This window comes from Papio anubis, chromosome 1 (genome assembly GCF_008728515.1).
Source record: "Papio anubis isolate 15944 chromosome 1, Panubis1.0, whole genome shotgun sequence".
Lineage (NCBI taxonomy): Eukaryota > Metazoa > Chordata > Mammalia > Primates > Cercopithecidae > Papio > Papio anubis.
In genome coordinates, this window is record NC_044976.1 from 99,680,748 (window position 1) to 99,698,300 (window position 17,553).

Here is a 17,553-nt window from a genome sequence, read left to right on the forward strand (position 1 = left end):
CACACATAAAAAATTTGAACAAAGATTTGGATAAATCTGTGGATGTTTTTTCTAGGTGACTTATTAAGAGACTGTTGGACTGTCTAAGAGAATCTCTTTAATGTTTTAAGGCTGATCTCAAGGATTATTATAGATGGGATTCACCATCTCTTACTGTATTTTAGCTCCTTGGGGGAAACAACTAGACTAAACCTGAGTATTCTGAAACAATAAATTTTTAAAACTTGTTCGCACAAGTTATTTCACCCCTGTTGCTTAAGTAATGTTATTTCTCATACTGTATGCCTTCTGTTGCAGTTGAGTCAATGCCTCTTCTATTCCTTTTTCTCTTCCTCTTTACTTTTAAAGGTATGTTTAAAAAGAAGTTATCAACATACCAATTAAGAAAACCATTCACCAAAAGTTGATGGAAAGTGAAAATGGATACAAGCATAATATGTAGTTGCTTTAAATTCGTATGTGCCTTCTTCTAAATGGTGTACCCTAAATAAGTTTGATACCTGATTTCCATTGCCTTCTCTGTAGGCTTATTAAAAATAAAATTATGAATTTCTCTGAACCAAAATATTCTGTATTATTTATTTTTGTATTTCCAGTGTCTAGCACATGCTTGCTCCATGGTTGGCATATAACAGATGTTTGTTGACTTGAACTTTTCAAAACTGAACTTGGAGTCTAACAACCTGATCTGTTCTAGTTCTCCTGCTCATTAGCTGTGTCTTTAAACAAACATTTCACACCTTAAACAAGTTACTTTGGTGTTCTAGGCCACCATTTCCACAACTCTAGAGTAAAGTCCCATCTGGTTCTAGAAAATCTGATGCCAGATACATAGTAGTAGATCCTTAATAATTGCTTAATATTGATTGCTTAATAAAATTCATTTGCTGGATTATCTATCGTGATAGAATAAATCATTTTGCCAAGTATATCTATGTGTCATTTGGTGACACTACTTTTTTCCCCTTAGTATATAAAAACAATTTATATTTTCTTTCATTTCCAAATATATTCTCTCTCTAGTATTCTTTATAGTTTAACCACTTTTTCTTATTGAATGGAAAATATATAAAAGATAAAAGAAATTGCCTGGATGTTTAGCCTACTCCTTCATTTTATAGATGAGAAAACTGATGCTCTGGAAGAATATGTGATTTGCTTAAAGCTATTTAATGGCAGAATCAGAACCCAAGTGTCATGGTTTCCATTTGAGAGTAATTTTCATGTCAGATATCTAAACATTGTTAGTAGTTCCCTAGATTAAGATTGGAGAAGAAATTATTAAAATAACTAAACTTAGGATGTAGGTAAGAAAAAAACTTTTTTTCTTATTCTCAAACAGTAATTCAAGGAGAACCATTTTTGTGCCTCATTTTCTGAGTACAGTTAGGGAAAGATAAAAATTTTAAGTTTAATATATAAAAACATTCTGTGATGGATTCTTTCTTTTTCCTGAGAAATGAGGATGGAGAGAGTAAAGAAAAATGATGGTTGAATTGTACCTAATTAATATGCCATCATTTTTTTCTTTGCCTTTTTTGTAAACACAGGAAGTCGTCACCTATTTAATAGCAACACAGTAGGTAGAAACCGATACCACTCTTCAGTTTAGATGAATGAATAACCAATATTCTTCACTGTCAAAATCCTTAAGTCCATTTGCAGTTGTTTTCTACTCATTTTTTTTCTCTTTCTCCAACCTGGCTTTTACTGTTCCTGAAATGTTACAGTGGATGGACTCAAACAATATTTGCATTGTTTAATCTGATGGCCTTTTTCTGTTTCTTTTTTCTTCATTGAGGCATTTACTATTGCTGGAAATATGTTTCCCCTTTTTCTAGATGTTTTACTTACCGTGCCTTTACTTTCTTTACCTAGTGCCTTTTCTTAACTGCTAATGATTCCATATATTATTTAAGATTTAGTATTGATCCCGAGCCTTAGATATACTTTTTAAATTTATGAATTAATTATGTTTAATAGATTCAGCTATGAATTCTGTTCCATAAACATTTATTTGCCAAACACTGTCTGAGATGCTGGGTTTACAAACATAAATAAGATAATTCCTACCTTAAAGCAACTTTCTGTTTAGAGGGAGGGGGAAACACAAGCTGGTAATTATCATGCAATGTAGTAATAGTGTAGGTAGCACAGATTGTTTTCATAGGAGCACAGAGAAGACACTTCATACAGTGTAGAAGGCAGTTTGCGATCAGGAAATATACCCTAAAAGAGGTGACATGTGAGATTTCAAAGAGTGAATGTAAGACTGTAGGGCAGCTTAGGGACATTCTAAGCAGAGGTTACAGTTTGAGCAAAACCATGAAAGTAAGAAACAGTATAAGGTAAAGTACAAGTATGTTTTATTTGGAGAGCTTAAAATATGAAGCAAGGATTAATAGGAGGTGAAGGTAGAGGGCCAGATCCAAAAATATACCATGTTAAAGAGCCAGCACTTAATTCCCTAGGCAGTGGGGAGCTTTTGACACATTTCTTAGTGGGAAAGGGATAGGGTCACATACCTATTTTATGTCTATTAGTCTAACGTCTCTATAAAATCTGGTTGTATCAGTTATCTGTGGATACGTAAAGCACTCGAAAACCTAGTAGCTAAAATAATACACATTATTATCTTATACTTTCTGTCTTTCAGGAACCTGGGTATAGCTAACTGTGTTGCCTGGCTCAGGGTCTCTCACAAGGTAGTAATCAAGGTAGCAGCTGGGGCTACAGTTACTCCAAGGTTCATCTGGGGGAGAGTCTACTTCTGAGCTCACTCAAGTGGTTACTGACAGCATTATGTTCCTTTTGGGCTGTTGAACTGGACAGCATTATGTTCCTTTTGGGCTGTTGAACTGAGGGTCTGTCTAGTAGCTCTCAAGAAATATCCTTCAGTTTCTTGCCACATGGTCCTCGCTATAGCACAGCTCACAACATAGCAGCTGTGGGAGAGCAAGTGAAAGCAAACAAGGAGGGTATACAAGACAGAAGCCAGAGTCTTTTTACTTAATCTTGGCAGTGACGTCTCATCACTTTGCCATACTCTGTTCATTAGCAGCAAGTCACTAAGTCCTGAAACTTTACACAGGGCATGAATACTACATAGGGCAGGGTCATTGGGAGCCATCATTGAAGCTGCTTGTTACGTGGACTTGAGGAAATAAGACTAGAGCTGAAGCGACCACTTAGGAAGCTATCATAATAATCCATGTGGAAGACATGGAGATTATTGTGGACATGCATAGTACAATGAAGGGGAAGGAATTGAGTCAAGAAACCTTTAGGATATTAAATCATGAGAACTTGGTGATTTAAGGGAGAAGAAGGAATTAAGGGTGACATCTAATTTTTCTTGATTTGATTATCTGTATTTCTGTCACTCATTTAACCAACAATTGGGCCCACTTTATGACCAGCACTTTGCTAGATCTTAGGAATATAATAGTGAGTCAGATAAGCACTGTGTCTATTCTTTTGGGTCTTTCTTGGTACCTCTCTTTCCTTTCCATCTGTCAAAATACCACTAGTCCTGAAAGTACACTTGCTTCTACTCTTCTTATGAAACCTTCCTTGAAAGATGGATGTTCTTTTTATCTTCTTCAGCTACAGCTATTATCAGAAGTTTTACTTGAAAATTTTGAAATTCTCTAAGTTTAAAAGTGAGCACTGACTTAAGCTATTAAGTGTAGGGAAGCCATTTCTGACCTCCTCTCTCAACCTACTTCAAGCAGTAGAACAGTGCATTGCCACTCTGAATCATTGGAATCACATGGAGAGCTTTTTGGACATTCCCTCAAAGATTCTGATTCAATATATCAGAAGTGAAAACAAAATGAGACTCTAAGGTGAATTGGATATTGCTAGACTGGAAAGCCATTACATTCGAGTAACCGTCACCATTCTACTATTAATTGTTTATGTACCTTTTTTTTTTTTTTTTTTTTTTTTTTTGAGATGGAGTCTCACTCTGCCTCCCAGGCTAGAGTGCAGTGGCGTAATCTCGGCTCACTGCAAGCTCCGCCTCCCGGGTTCACGCCATTCTCCTGCCTCAGCCTCCCCAGTAGCTGGGACTACAGGTGCCCACCACCATGCCCAGCTAATTTTTTTTTTTTTTTTTTTTGTATTTTTAGTAGAGATGGGGTTTCACGGTGTTAGCCAGGATGGTCTCAATCTCCTGACCTCGTGAGCTGCCCGCCTTGGCTTCCCAAAGTGCTGGGATTACAGGCGTGAGCCACCGTGCCCAGCCTGTTTTGTGTACATTTAATCATCCAAATAGCCTAAAACAGTAGTTTCAAATACTAATTGAAGACTAGTTACATCAACACATGCAGACTTTTGGGCACCATCCCTAGAGGAGCTGAGTTCATTTCACTGCATCTGTGGTTATCGCCAGGCTTCTATATTTTTTAAATAATGAAATATGACTGATATTGAACAAATAGACTGATGTATTCTTTTTTTTGTATTTTCCTTATCAGTGCTATTCAGATAAGTGCATGTAAATATTTGATAAATATTAAGGACCAGTTAGCATGGTAGGCTATGATTACTTTAGAAGGTTCTGACCATGTGGAGTCATATTTTAACTAACAGTTGAACATGTGCTGGGTTTAGATGATATTATATTATTTCAGTTTTATAGCTTTACTTTTTCATACATTAATACATTTTCTCTAGGTCTTTTACTTTTACTTTGGATAATTTACTGATCACATGGAAAATCTAAAACAATGGTTGATTGTTTTTTCTCATATTATTCTAAGTCCTATTATATTCTACCATAGGAAGGGATATTATTACTTTCTTGCTGGATGGGATTGTCAGAATGTGACTTTAACAAATTGTTTTTTTCCTTTTCCTTAGTGTTATTCCTCTTTTAAGAGAATCTGTTGGAATATTGATGCAGAGAACTCCTCCCCTATTAGAAAATACTCTGCCTCAGTGCTATCAGAGGGTGAGTTTCAAATATTCCAAACCATTGGGTTTTATGCTGTTTTCAATCTCTTGATTTTCAGCTTTCACAAATATGGGTAACATGTGTGTATAATTGAATATTTCTTCCAAGATTGAATGCTGACCATGAAATGTCATTTATACAAGCCAGAATAAAATTGTCGGAAAATGTTGAACTTTACTAAAGAAAATGTAGTAGAAATTGTTCTGATCTAGAAATTGAGCAGTTTTTTAAAATATAGAATATCTATAGCAGAGACATAAGCATTTATTCAACATAGAGTTTTTGAGCTCCCATTCTACCAGATACTCTTCTAAAATACTGGGGAGATAATGGTAAACAAGACAGACAGTGCCTCTGTTTCATGGAACTTACAGTCCAGTGGGGAAATACAGGAAATAAACAATAAGTAGATAAATAAGAAAATATCAATGAGAATTACTATAGTAGAAATAAAACAAAGTGATGTGTTAGTCATGGATGGCTACCTTAGATTCACTAAGGGAGTTATATGCAAGGAAATTGAAACCTTAATGACAAGAAAGAGCTAGCCATATGAAAATACTGGAGAAGAATGTTCCAGGCAAGGGAGATTGCTAATGTAAAAGTGCTATGGCTGGATTTAATTTGTGTTTGAAGAACAGAATAAAAAAGGCCATTGGGGCTGAAGTATATTAAATAAAGGGAAGAACGGCTTGAAAGCCTGGAGAGAATGGCAGGAGCAAGATCATTTAGGGTTTTGGGTCATAATAAGAGATTTAGATTTAATTCTAACTCAGTGGGAAGCATTGGAAAGCTTTTAGGCAATAGAAGTGTCATAAATCCTATGTTTTCAAGAGATTGTTGTGTTTTCTATGAAGAGAACATATTCTAGGGAGGATGAAAGCAAAGAAAACCAGTTATGAAGTTATTGTCCTCTAAGTGAAAAACAATAGTGGTTTAGATTACAGTTGTAGCAGTGAAGATAAATATACATTTGGGATATGTTTTTGGAAGTGGATTATATTAGCAGAGGGTAGAGAAAGTGTTGGTTTATTACTTGGTAGATGGTAATGCCACTTACTAGATGGTAATGCCACTTACTGAGACTGAGGCCTTGTTGGTACAGGTTTGAGGATGGAAAATCTCCCAAATGAAGAGTTATATTCTGGATATGTTAAAATGGAAATGGCTACTACACTTCTAGGAGAAATGTTACTTAAGTGGTTGGATATGAAAATCTTGAGTTTTGGGGACAGATTAGGACCAGAAAGAGTTATAAGTCATCAATATGTGAATAACTTCTAAAACATCAAGATTGTATGTGATTACCTCCAGAGAAGTTCTAGTTCTACTCTTTTAGCTCTGCTTTCAACTCTAAATTTGGAGCACAGGTGAGAAAGCCAGGAAAGGTAGTGGTTAGTGGGGTGCTGGAAAACCAAAAGAGTGTAGGATCACAGAGTTGAAGAAGGAGGAAGTAATTAACTGTGTTGAATATTTCTGTGGGGTCAAGGAGGGTAGAAACAAGAAGTCATCAGGCCGGGCGTGGTGGCTCACGCCTGTAATCCCAGCACTTTGGGAGGCCAAGGTGGGCAGATCATGAGGTCAGGAGATTGAGACCATCCTGGCTAACACAGTGAAACCCTGTCTCTACTATAAAAAAAAAAAAAAAAATGAAATACAAAAAATTAGCCAGGCATGGTGGTAGGCACCTGGAGTCCCAGCTACTCGGGAGGCTGAGGCAGGAGAATGACCTCAACCCAGGAGGCGGAGCTTTCAGTGGGCCGAGATTGTGCCACTGCACTCCAGCCTGGGCAATGGAGCGAGACTCCGTCTCAAAAAAAAAAAAAAGCCAGAAGTGATCATTGACTGGCCTTCTGGATGCCATTAATGACCTTTAAGAGCAGTTTCATTGGAGTGTTGGAGAAGGGAGCATGATTTGAATGAATTAAGGAGAAAATGAATGGGGAAGTGACAACTCCTTTACGAAGTGTTGTTAAAGGGAGCAGAGAAATGAGTTGATAGCGGATATGGATGTAGTATCAGGATAGAGGGTATTTTTTTTGTTTTTAAAGTAGGATGTTTTAGAACAGCATTATCCCGCAGGACTTTCCCCAATAATGGAAAGGTTCTATAATCTGCACTGTCCAAGATGGAAGCCACAAACCACATGTGGCTAGTGTAACTGATTCTTTTTAACTTAATTTCCATTCATTGAAATAGTTACATGTGTCTAGTGACTTTTGAATTGCACAGCACAGTTCTAGAACATGTGCATTAACTAATGGTAACAGTCTAACTGAGAGGAAGAAATTGTTATAGTACTAAAGGACATTATTAAAGGAGTAACGTCATGGGAAGGTGAGAAAGGATAGAACCCAAAGCACAATGGAAGGATTAATTGTTGATAGTAACAGGGGTACTATATCCTCTGAGGGAATGCAGAAATGCTGACATAGATAAGGAGTCATTGGTAGATCTAATGGTAAAGGATAAGGGATTTTCTTTGTACTTCTGTTTTCTCTATAATGTACCAGGCAGTGTAATCATGCAGAGAGATCAGAAGGCTAGAGGAAAAAGGAGAAGGTATAAAATAATCTTTTGATACAGGGAAAGTACATATTGCCCATTCAAGATTTGTGGTTATTATTTTAAGGTAGCATCAATCAGCATAATTGTTACTAATTGTTTTACATATATATATATAAAACTATATATATATAATTGTTATATATAACTATATATAATTGTTATATATAAATAACTATATATAATTGTTTTATATATATATATAACTATATATATATATAGTTTCTCTTCTTCACAATAAACTACAAGATGAGTGTCATCTTCCTTTCCCTAGATAAAATTGAGGCTCACCTTAGGTCCAAATGCTAGTGGCTGAATCAGGATTCTAATCCACGTCACTCTGACTCTAAAGGTCATGTTCTTTCTACTCTACCACACTGCCCTTTTCATCTGTAACTACAGTTTCCTCCCATTTTTTAATTGGTAAAATTAAAGCCAGTTTCTACAGGAATTATTCTTTAGTTTGTGTTTTAAGATAACTGCAGTCATGTACTTGTACTGCTACATATGGAAGTAGGAGAAATCTTTTCCATCAGGTTATTTTATTAACAGTAGAACTCACCTTAGGCCTCATCCATGAGGATGTCATGTAGAAAAAATGTGGAGGGATATCTGGCTAAAACAGCTATGTTGTCAGAATCTAAAAAGAGGAAGAAAAAGTATACCTTGATCTTTTTCCCCAATAAAAGCGGTTTTTAAAGAAGGCACAGTAGATATTATCTCAATTTCCCATCAACTGTCGTGGAGTTTATAGAAAAAAAAATGATTACATTCATCAAATTCCAACAAAAAATAAATAGTTTTGATAGATATAAGATCAACATTTTCTTAACTTCCCAAGTAGATTATGTAAAATTCAGAATCTCCGAACTGAAAAAGATCTTAATGTGCGTTTGGCCCAGCCTTCTGTCTGTTGCAAAATCTCCTCTATGACATCAAGTTGGTATTACAGCTTCTTGACCATTTCCGGAGATAAGTAGTTAACACACTCCCAGAGAAGCTTCCCTCTTTATTTGTAAACTGCTGTAATTGTTATAAAGATCTTTCACATTGAACTTTTTTCTTTTAACTTCTGGTTGTTGATCTGAGTTCCACTCCTCCAGATCAATACAGAGATGCGGAACAATAGCAGTGATTTGGGTATCTGCCTTCTTCCTGATCTTCAGGGAATAAATCTAATGTTTCATCCTTATTTTCTGTACATTTTTGGTAGTTAGCCTGTATTAAGTTAAGGAAGTGTCCTTCTAATAGTTTTTTTTACAAGTCATAAATAGGTGTTGGACTTTATTAAGTGATTGTTACTGTAAATTTCCCTGTGGGGCACACTCTCAGATGTATCCTACATATTTTGATATGTGTTTACTTATATTTCCCAAATATTTGTCATGGTACCTGGCACATAATTAGTACTCAAGAGTATTTATTTATTTATTTATTCAAACATCCTCCTTTCCTTTTTTTAAACTAGAGAATAGAATCCATGTTTACTGATATATTGCATAATAACTTAAGTAGAAGGGAGTACTTAATTTGATTATGATGTTAATATCTCTCCTTTATATTTCAGGTACAGCAGCTGCAAGGAGTTTACAGTTTACAGGAACAGCACTTCTGGACTTTGTGTTCTGACGTTTATGTTGGGACCTTGAAATTAATAGTAGCACCTGATGCTGATGCTAGGTGGATTTTAAGCCAAACACATAATATTTTTACTCAGGTATGTCTTTTTTACTAACTTCTTTTTAAGGGTCTTAAAATTTTTTATAACTAGTAGTTTTAAAAATATTTACAAGGCCAAGGTGAGAGGATGGCTTGAGGCTAGGATTTCTAGATCAGTGTGGGCAACATAGTGAGACCCCATCTCTACAAAACGTAAAATTAGCTGGGCATGGTGGCACGCGCCTATAGTCCCAGCTGCTTGGGAGGCTGTGGCAGGAGGGTTGCTGGAACCCAAGAGTTTGAGACTGCAGTGAATTATGATCCAGTTGCACTCTAGTGTGGGCCACAGAGCAAGACCCTGTCTCAAAAAAAAAAAAAAAAAAAAATGCTATTTAACATAATAAATATATATACTACTAAACTATAAGGTAAACATAAAGCCACATTTTTTTTTTCCAACCACAGAGTCGTTTTGGAAGTACCTGTTTTAGTTAATATTCTTCAGGAATAGGAAGATAGTTCCTATATGCTCATCATTGTACTTATTTGAGTTCTTCAAGAAAAAGTATATTATCCTTTACTGCACATTTCTTAGAAGATACATTAGGTACTATCTGAAGCCAAGAATTCTAAAACAGTGTTTGGAATAAGAATAAGTGGCTTTAGCTAAAAGCAGACTGTTAACTTTTTTGTGTGACAGCAAAACTATGGTCACCTACTGAGTGATTTAATAACTTTATATGCTGTTGAGTTTTTCTTAATAGTGCAATTGGAATCATGAATTAGTGCATGGTCTACAACCAAATTCTTTCAGTTAAGGCTCGTGCCATCATGAGTTAACATAGCTATATGACTGACAATTAAAGACTGATTACTATGGTATGCACTGTGTATATATTGGGAGAATAAGAAGGTCATGTCAGTAACATCTAAGAAAGAGGTAGAGAAAATATAAATTCTTTTCTCAGTCTAGTTTGTTAGAAACATTTGGCAAAAAAACCTAGACATTGATACCACTGTCAGAATCATCTAACACAGCAGTCCCTAACCGTTTTGGCAACAGGGACTGGCTTTGTGGAAGACAATTTTTCCATGAACGGGGGTTGAAGGTGGTGGTAGGAGGGATGGTTTTAGGATGAAACTGTTCCACCTCAGATCATTAGGCATTAGATTCTCATAAAGAGCACACAGCCTAGATCCCTCACATGTGCAGTTCACAATAGGGTTTGTGCTCCTATGAGAATCTAATGCCACAGTTCACCCGCCACTCACTGCTGTGAGTGGCCTCGTTCCTAACAGACTATGGACCAGTACTGGCCTGTGGCCTGGGGGTTAGGGACCCCTGATCTAACACATAGATGTAATGAAGAAACAGGTTCCATGTGTTGAAAATCTGTGGTTGAAACTGACATTATATTCCTCCTGGTGTGATCCCATGGGGAATACAGAACATGACCTATGGGGTACTCCTACCAAAAACGTTTAACTTCAATCTAACCATGGGCAAACATCCAGACAAATACAGCTTGTGAGAGCCTCAACAGCATATAAATCCAAGGCTGTTAACTTGGATTATTTTAAAAGTGTCAATGTCATGAAAGGAGAAAAAGGTAGGGGATAATTCTAGATTAGAGGAAACTTCACAATTAAGTGCAATGTGTGGTGTTTGATTGGGTCTTGGACTGGGGAAAAAAAGCAACCACAAAGGAAAGGGCTGGATAATCAAGGAAATTTGATTATAGACTGTAGTAGTTCATTTAATTGTATGAGTGGTTAAATTTCTTGGATGTGATAATGGTATTGTGTTTATAGAAGACTGTTCTTAATTCTTAGGAGATACATGTTGAAGGATTTAATGGCAAAATATCCAGATGTTTAATTTTCAAATGTTTTGGTAAAATTAAAAAATTGCATATAAATATATATGTAGAGATGAAGCAAACTGGCAAAATATTAACAATTGGTAAATATAGCTGAAGGGTTCACAGGTATTTATTGTACTATTATTTTGACTTTAAATTTTTTCAAACTAGGCTAGACATGGTGGCTCACACCTGTAATCGCAACGCTTTGGGAGGCCAAGGCGGGCAGATCACCTGAGGTCAGGAGTTCAAGATCAGCCTCACCAAAATAGTGAAACCCCATGTCTACTAAAAATACAAAAATTAGCCGGATATGGTGGTGCCTGCCTGTAATCCCAGCCACTCGGGAGGTTGAGGCAGGAGAATCGCTTGAACCTAGGAGGCAGACGTTGCAGTGAGCTGAGAGCACGCCATTGCATCCCAGCCTGGGTGACAGAGCAAGACTCTGTCTCAAAAAAAAAAAAAAGTTTTCTTCCAAAATAAAAAGAAAAATAGTAACTTTGGTGGCACCTCATTGCCATCCAGATAAAGCCCAGACTTTCTAGCGTGAACCAACTGACTTTTAAAGTCTCTCTCCTGCTTTACATTGCCGTGTACTTTATACTCCAAACCCACTAGACTGTGTACTTTTCTGTGTGGGACAAAAATCCTACTCTAACTTGAAGATCCAATGCAATTGTTACCTTCTTTCTGAAGCCTTAAGTGTCCCACAAAGCAGAATTACTTTATTCTATGTCATACATATCACATTGTACAACTTGTGTGCAGGTTCCTACCAGCTGTCATGATTTTACATTCCCAGTGCTTAGAAGAGTATATATGTATAATGAATTTGTTGTATAAACAGATTTTAAAGACTGTATTTGATTAAAGCCATCTTTATATATGCTAAGTATGGAAAAATATTATTGGGTTCCCATTGGTCTTTTTTAACCACAAGCTCAAAAAGTTCTTAATGAGATCTAAAATATATCTTTCTGATAAAGAGAAATGTGTCATTAGGTCCCTTTGGGAATAAATTAATGAAATAATCTTATGTATAATTAGGATTTACTTCAGTGCTAATCTTATGTGTAATCAAGACATACACTACTACAAAACAATATGCTGATACCACTTATTTCAGAATTTTAACAACTAAGTGTCTTTCTTAACAGACACTGTAAGTCTATCTCATGACCTTCATAATGAAGCATGCAAGACCTTCACAATGTGTCTGAATCCTTTTTATACCTTCTACATGTTTCCGGGACAACAAGATAACCAGGCTAGCAGTAATGTTTCTTTTCACTGATGTTTCCAGATTATTTTTCCCTCCTTTACCTTGAATTTTCTCCTAGATATGCCATGTCATTTCACCCTCATAGTGTGAGCTTCTGTTGAGCCCTAGGACACCCCATACTCTCCTAGGACTTTGGCACTTACTCACAATTTGTCCTCTAAAAAGGAATGCAATTTCTAGTTTTAGAAATGTGCAAGCAGCTGTGTCGGGGCTTAGGAACTGCTGAAGTTGCCATTCAAGTAAGTGGAAGGAGGTTCTTCTGGTAACTTTAGAAATGTTGGCTTTAAAAATGACTGAAATTGAAAGTTTATTCAACTGCTTCTTTGGTTTTGGAAACTGCATTTGAGCTTTGAATATTTTAAGCCCTGAAAAAGTATTTTAAGCCTTTTTGTCACCTAATGATTTTAAAATTGTTTTATGATCACTGCTTTAGTTCTGACGTATGCAAATTGAAATTTTCATGAATTTATTTTCCTTTTCTGTGTATACCCTAGTAATGCATGATCCTTATGCAATTAGTATATGCCAAGGCTTGCAGGAGCATTTTTATTTTATGAGATGAAATTTAAATTAAAAAAAATTAATCTTAAATTATATCTTGTAAATTTTACTTATCAAAAATAACAAAACTCAAATTGCTCCCTTTTTGATCACACAGATGCTTCAGGTGTATTTCTTATAGACAGATTTAAAATACTGGTGACCTTAGTTCCAAAAGACCAAAAGAAGGATTTTTTCAATAATTTATAGCTTTTTGTTTATTACATTTTTAGGTACATCTTTCTCATAGCCAGTCTTAAATTAGAATGTAAGTGATAGTTTTTGGTTAAAAAATATCTAAGAGTCGAAGAATTATAACTTTCTATTTTGTTAATAAAACTATAGCTTTGTGACTATATCTTAGGCATTAGCCTTTTTAATTTCGTTTTTCAGAGTTACCAATTAATCTTTAACTGCTAAAGAAGTTGGCTTGCTGTACGTGAATATAAACTAATGCAAGTGCATTGCTAAAAGCCACTTAGTACTTAGATTGCTTTGGGATTAAGTGACAATACAGTTTGTAAAGTACCAGGTTTTGTGCTGGCATAGAAAAAGTCCTCTCCCTTTTCTTCCCCTTGCACCAATTCTTTTTAATAAGTTATCATTTGGGAATTGATAAAATGGAAAGTTTATGTTTTGTATTTCATGTACAAACAGGAAAAGAAAATGGGATACTAGATTAGGAAAGCAATTAACATCTTATGTTTTAAACTGACCAATAGTATTTGTTAATTTTTTAAAATAACACACTTCACAATCATAACTGTAATCCTAAAAATTTAACATACTTTTTGTTAGAAATAATGTTTGAAGGAAACGTATTAAAGAAACATCTAGAAATATGTTTGAAGAAAAGTCTAGAATATGCTTGGGGTTTATTACCATTCTCAGTTCCACAAAACACAAAAGACGGTCTCGCCTAATACATATTTATTCCTTGATAGAACTTCTACCTTTATTTCTTCCGTCTTTTCTACTCTTCTGCCTTTCTCCCTTGTGCCTAATAAGTCCTAAGCCCCCAACTTCCTGCTTCAGCTTTTTGTGCTCTATTCTCTGTCCTCAAAATAGAAGTTAACACTGATACTCAGGAAGGAACCAAAAAGCCTCCTCACAAGCCCAAGTAAGAGTGCCCCAAGTTTCAGAAACTTTCTGCCTCCGTTAACTCTCCTAGGATCATAATCCCTTCCTGTGGCTCATCTAACCTTGCTCTGTCTGCTTGAGGGAGGGGGTAGGAAGTAGGAGAAGGTGGATTACTATTTTTCCACTTTTCCTTTTCTTTTTTTTTTTTTCTTTTAAACTTTTGGTCAAGGGCTTTAATGTTTCCTAAGTATTGATTTTGGTTGCCTGCTCTGCAGTTTTTCCTTATCCATCTTCCCATTATCTTTCTTCATCATTTGTACTTGAAGTCCACCGGAATCTGACCTTCTTTGGAAGTTGGAGAGAACAGCCACAGGTTGAGGCCAACAGATCCCTAGGTTTATTGTTTTTAAGTAATCCACATGATTTAAGTGTTCACTGGTTGATGAACAGTGGTGGAAATAATAACAGCATCAGCAGCTAGCATTTATTGAGAGCTCATCATGTGCCAAGTACTATGATCAGTACCTAACATATTAAATGAGCCTCAAAAGACAATTTACAGAAAAAGAAACCCACACTCAAGTTACTGTTATTGACTTGTAATTTAGTCACAGTTACTCATTATTTTGCTAACTCTCAAATGATTTAGGTTTCACAAGGAAGAGTAAGGCAATTTTTCAAGACTTCATTTTAAAGGGATAAAGATGAATATATGTTCAGTCGAAATAATTTTCTGTAGTCATATTCCTGTTTATTTCTCTAAATTTTTTACTTCTGATTTGTTATCCTTTCTACAACAATAAATATGTATTGAAAATATTCTAAGCCTATGGCACCAGGTTAACATTTATTTTCTTAGGAGCATAAAAGTGTTCAAAATAACTAGGTGCCTTTCCAATTTATAAAAATATTGACTGGAGTATAGTTTGTACATTATTCTCAGGATATGCAATGAGTACTATGTGGTTTTCACATTTTAAGGACCTGTCAGCCAGCCTCTGGCTCCTGGTCCCATTCTAGGGGCAGAATTTATGATGGACCTGAGTTTTCATCTGTTGGAGTGTCTGTCATGTCTTTGTGATGTGAACAAACTATAGAAAACTTAGTTTGCATTCAGGGAGTAGGTGACTTACCATAGGATTCTTCCACTTTTCTCTTTACTTTAAAGGAAACTGGAAGAGGAAAATGAGAATCTGTAAAACTTGAAGCTGTCCTCATCAGGCCAGATGGATAAAGCAAAATGACTTTTTTTTTTTTTCCTGTTAGACTAAGCTTTTGTGGAAAGCTGTAAGCCCTTAGGGGAAGGTTATCAGCTTGAGTAATTAACTCATGATTATGCAAAGATAATTTATCTAGCCTCTTTGTTTTTCCTTTCTTTTTGACTGCCTTGGGCTACTTCATTTTTTATTACCATATTCTCTGTGTTAGGGCTAGGAGTAAGGAAAATGACAGAGACAATAAAAAGAGCCCAACTTATTTTGCCCGTTTTACTTTACCTAACAATGTTGTTGAAAAATAAAATAAATTAAGACAATTTATTTGAACAATATTTGTTTCCTCTTATGGTTTGATATATAAGAATTTTTAAAGAGTTTCTAAGTACAGTCATTTCAGGTGTCATCTGGATAATGTCAGATCATATAATTGTAATCAATCATAATAATTTGTAATAGCCTTTTATAAATGCCTGGTATATAGCAAGGATTTATTGAATATCTGTCAAATATTGGATGAATACGTAACAATTGTGTGAGATTAGTAGGGTTGGTGTTTATCAACGCTTTTAAAATGAGAAAAAATGAAGTTTGATTTTAATTTGTAACTCAAGAACATATAGATACTAAATTCTGTCTTTTTTCTGCCACATCATCTTAACTGAGGAGCAGATACTATTAAATATATTTTTCCTAAATTTGAGTAACAACTTTACCTTTCCACAGGAAGGCCTTTTATTTTAAAAAAAAGAAAAAGAAAAAAAAAGAAGAAGCACCAGCAAAATTAAAATATGTTTCTTTTGCTGGCAAGCTTCTAGAGCCTGTCAAGCCTTTTATCCATTTGAGTAGTTCCTGAATCCTTTCAAGCACTTAGTATTGTACAGTGCCCTCCTACCTGAATTCTAGAAAAAAAGTCAAGCTAGAAAACAGTGCTTTGAGGGGTCCAGAAATTACTGTGAAAAGGTAATGCTAATAGATTTTTTCCCCACTCTGGTTTTTTCCTATTAAATATTCCAATTTACCTTTTATTCTGTGGTACTGAGAAAAAAGGGCTTATTGTGACTGATGGGTTCCTTTAATTAAAAATAGATCATTTTGGGTTGAAAGAAGGAAATTAGTGGAATTTCAGTTAATTCAACAAATACTTATTGATCACTTACTGTGTGCTGGCTCCCACTTGAGGTTCTAGGAGTCAGCAATGTAAAAAAGAAGACCAAATCCTTTATCTCGGAGAGATTATATTATAGTGAGAGGTCAATAAACAATAAACACCTTGAATAAGTTGTATAATATATCACAAGGTGGTAGGTGTATTGGGAGTGACTGCTGAGGTATTTACTAGCTCTTGTACCAAGCTTTATTTTTTTCTTTAGCCTTTGGGGATTTCAGTTTTCAGAGAGAAGGAAGAACTAGCAAAGGAGACTGAGAAAGACTGATAAGTGAGGTAAAAGGGCAGGCAGTGAATATTCTCTGGAAGCCAAAAGGGAAAATATACATATATATATGTTTAGTAGGCGGGAGTGACCATCTGTATTCTCACTGATAGGTGAAGTAGGAAGAGGCCTGAGAATTGGTATTAATGTGAGCAATGTGGATGTGACCTGGACAAACAGTTTTGAGGAAGTGTTGGGAAGCAAAAGATTGGTTGAAATGAGTTCAAGAGAGAAGTGAGAAGAAGGATTGTAGACAGCAAATATGGATAACTCTTTTGAGGCTTTTTCTGTAAAGAAGAGTGGAGATTGGGAGCCCAAAAGGAGACGTAGGGCTAAGTAAAGGGGTTTTTTGGTTTTGTTTTGTTTTTGTTTTTGTTTTAAATAGCTTTAGGGGGTACAGGTGCAGTTTTGTTACTAGGATATATGCATAGTAGTGAAGTTTGGGCTTTTAGTGCAACTGTCACCTGAATAGTGTACATTGTACCCAAAAGATAATTTCTCATGAGGTTTTTTCAAAGCTAGAAACAGCTACAGTGTGTTTGTATGCTAATAGAAGTGATCCAGTTGAGAGGGAGTAAATTGATAATACAGAAGATATTGGGGAGAATTTAGAGAGCAGTATCCTTGAGTAGCAAGTTCGTATCCAAAACAGAAGAGAGGACTTGGAGTGCAAAATAATTCCAATAGATAGTTATACTTGCTAGATTGTTTACTAATCATTTATCATAGGAGGATTTAGACAGGGTTGATGTATGAATTTCAGCTAGGAGCCAACCAGTCAAGCATTGTAGAAAGGGAATTACAATTCTCTGTAATTACTCTGTAATTACTCTGTAATTGTAGAAAGAGAACTGCATTTTTCTAAGTATCACCTGGATATCTGGATAGGGTGTGTGACTGTTAACATGGCTCTTTTGTTGTTGTTGTTGTTGTTTTGTAGTGGTAAATGGAGATTCTT

At 35.6% G+C, this 17,553-nt stretch overlaps 1 protein-coding gene across 6 annotated transcripts in view; it reads left to right on the forward strand.

The window, feature by feature from the left end:
* The window catches only part of SLC30A7 (solute carrier family 30 member 7), a 90,769-nt gene that overhangs the window by 66,182 nt on the left and 7,034 nt on the right, over nt 1-17,553 (forward strand). For 4 of the 6 annotated variants that reach the window (XR_004176515.1, XR_004176516.1, XM_009213823.4 and 1 more), the window contains exons 9-10: nt 4,867-4,957; nt 9,093-9,242. Coding sequence is in view for 3 of the 6 variants with exons in the window: in XM_009213823.4 (XP_009212087.1) it covers nt 4,867-4,957; nt 9,093-9,242 (241 nt within the window). In the remaining 3 variants the exon portion in view is untranslated. Of the gene's footprint in view, nt 1-4,866; nt 4,958-9,092; nt 9,243-12,508; nt 14,163-17,553 lie in introns of those variants that run through there. The other 2 variants (XR_004176517.1, XM_021921304.2) reach the window with 1 other exon arrangement.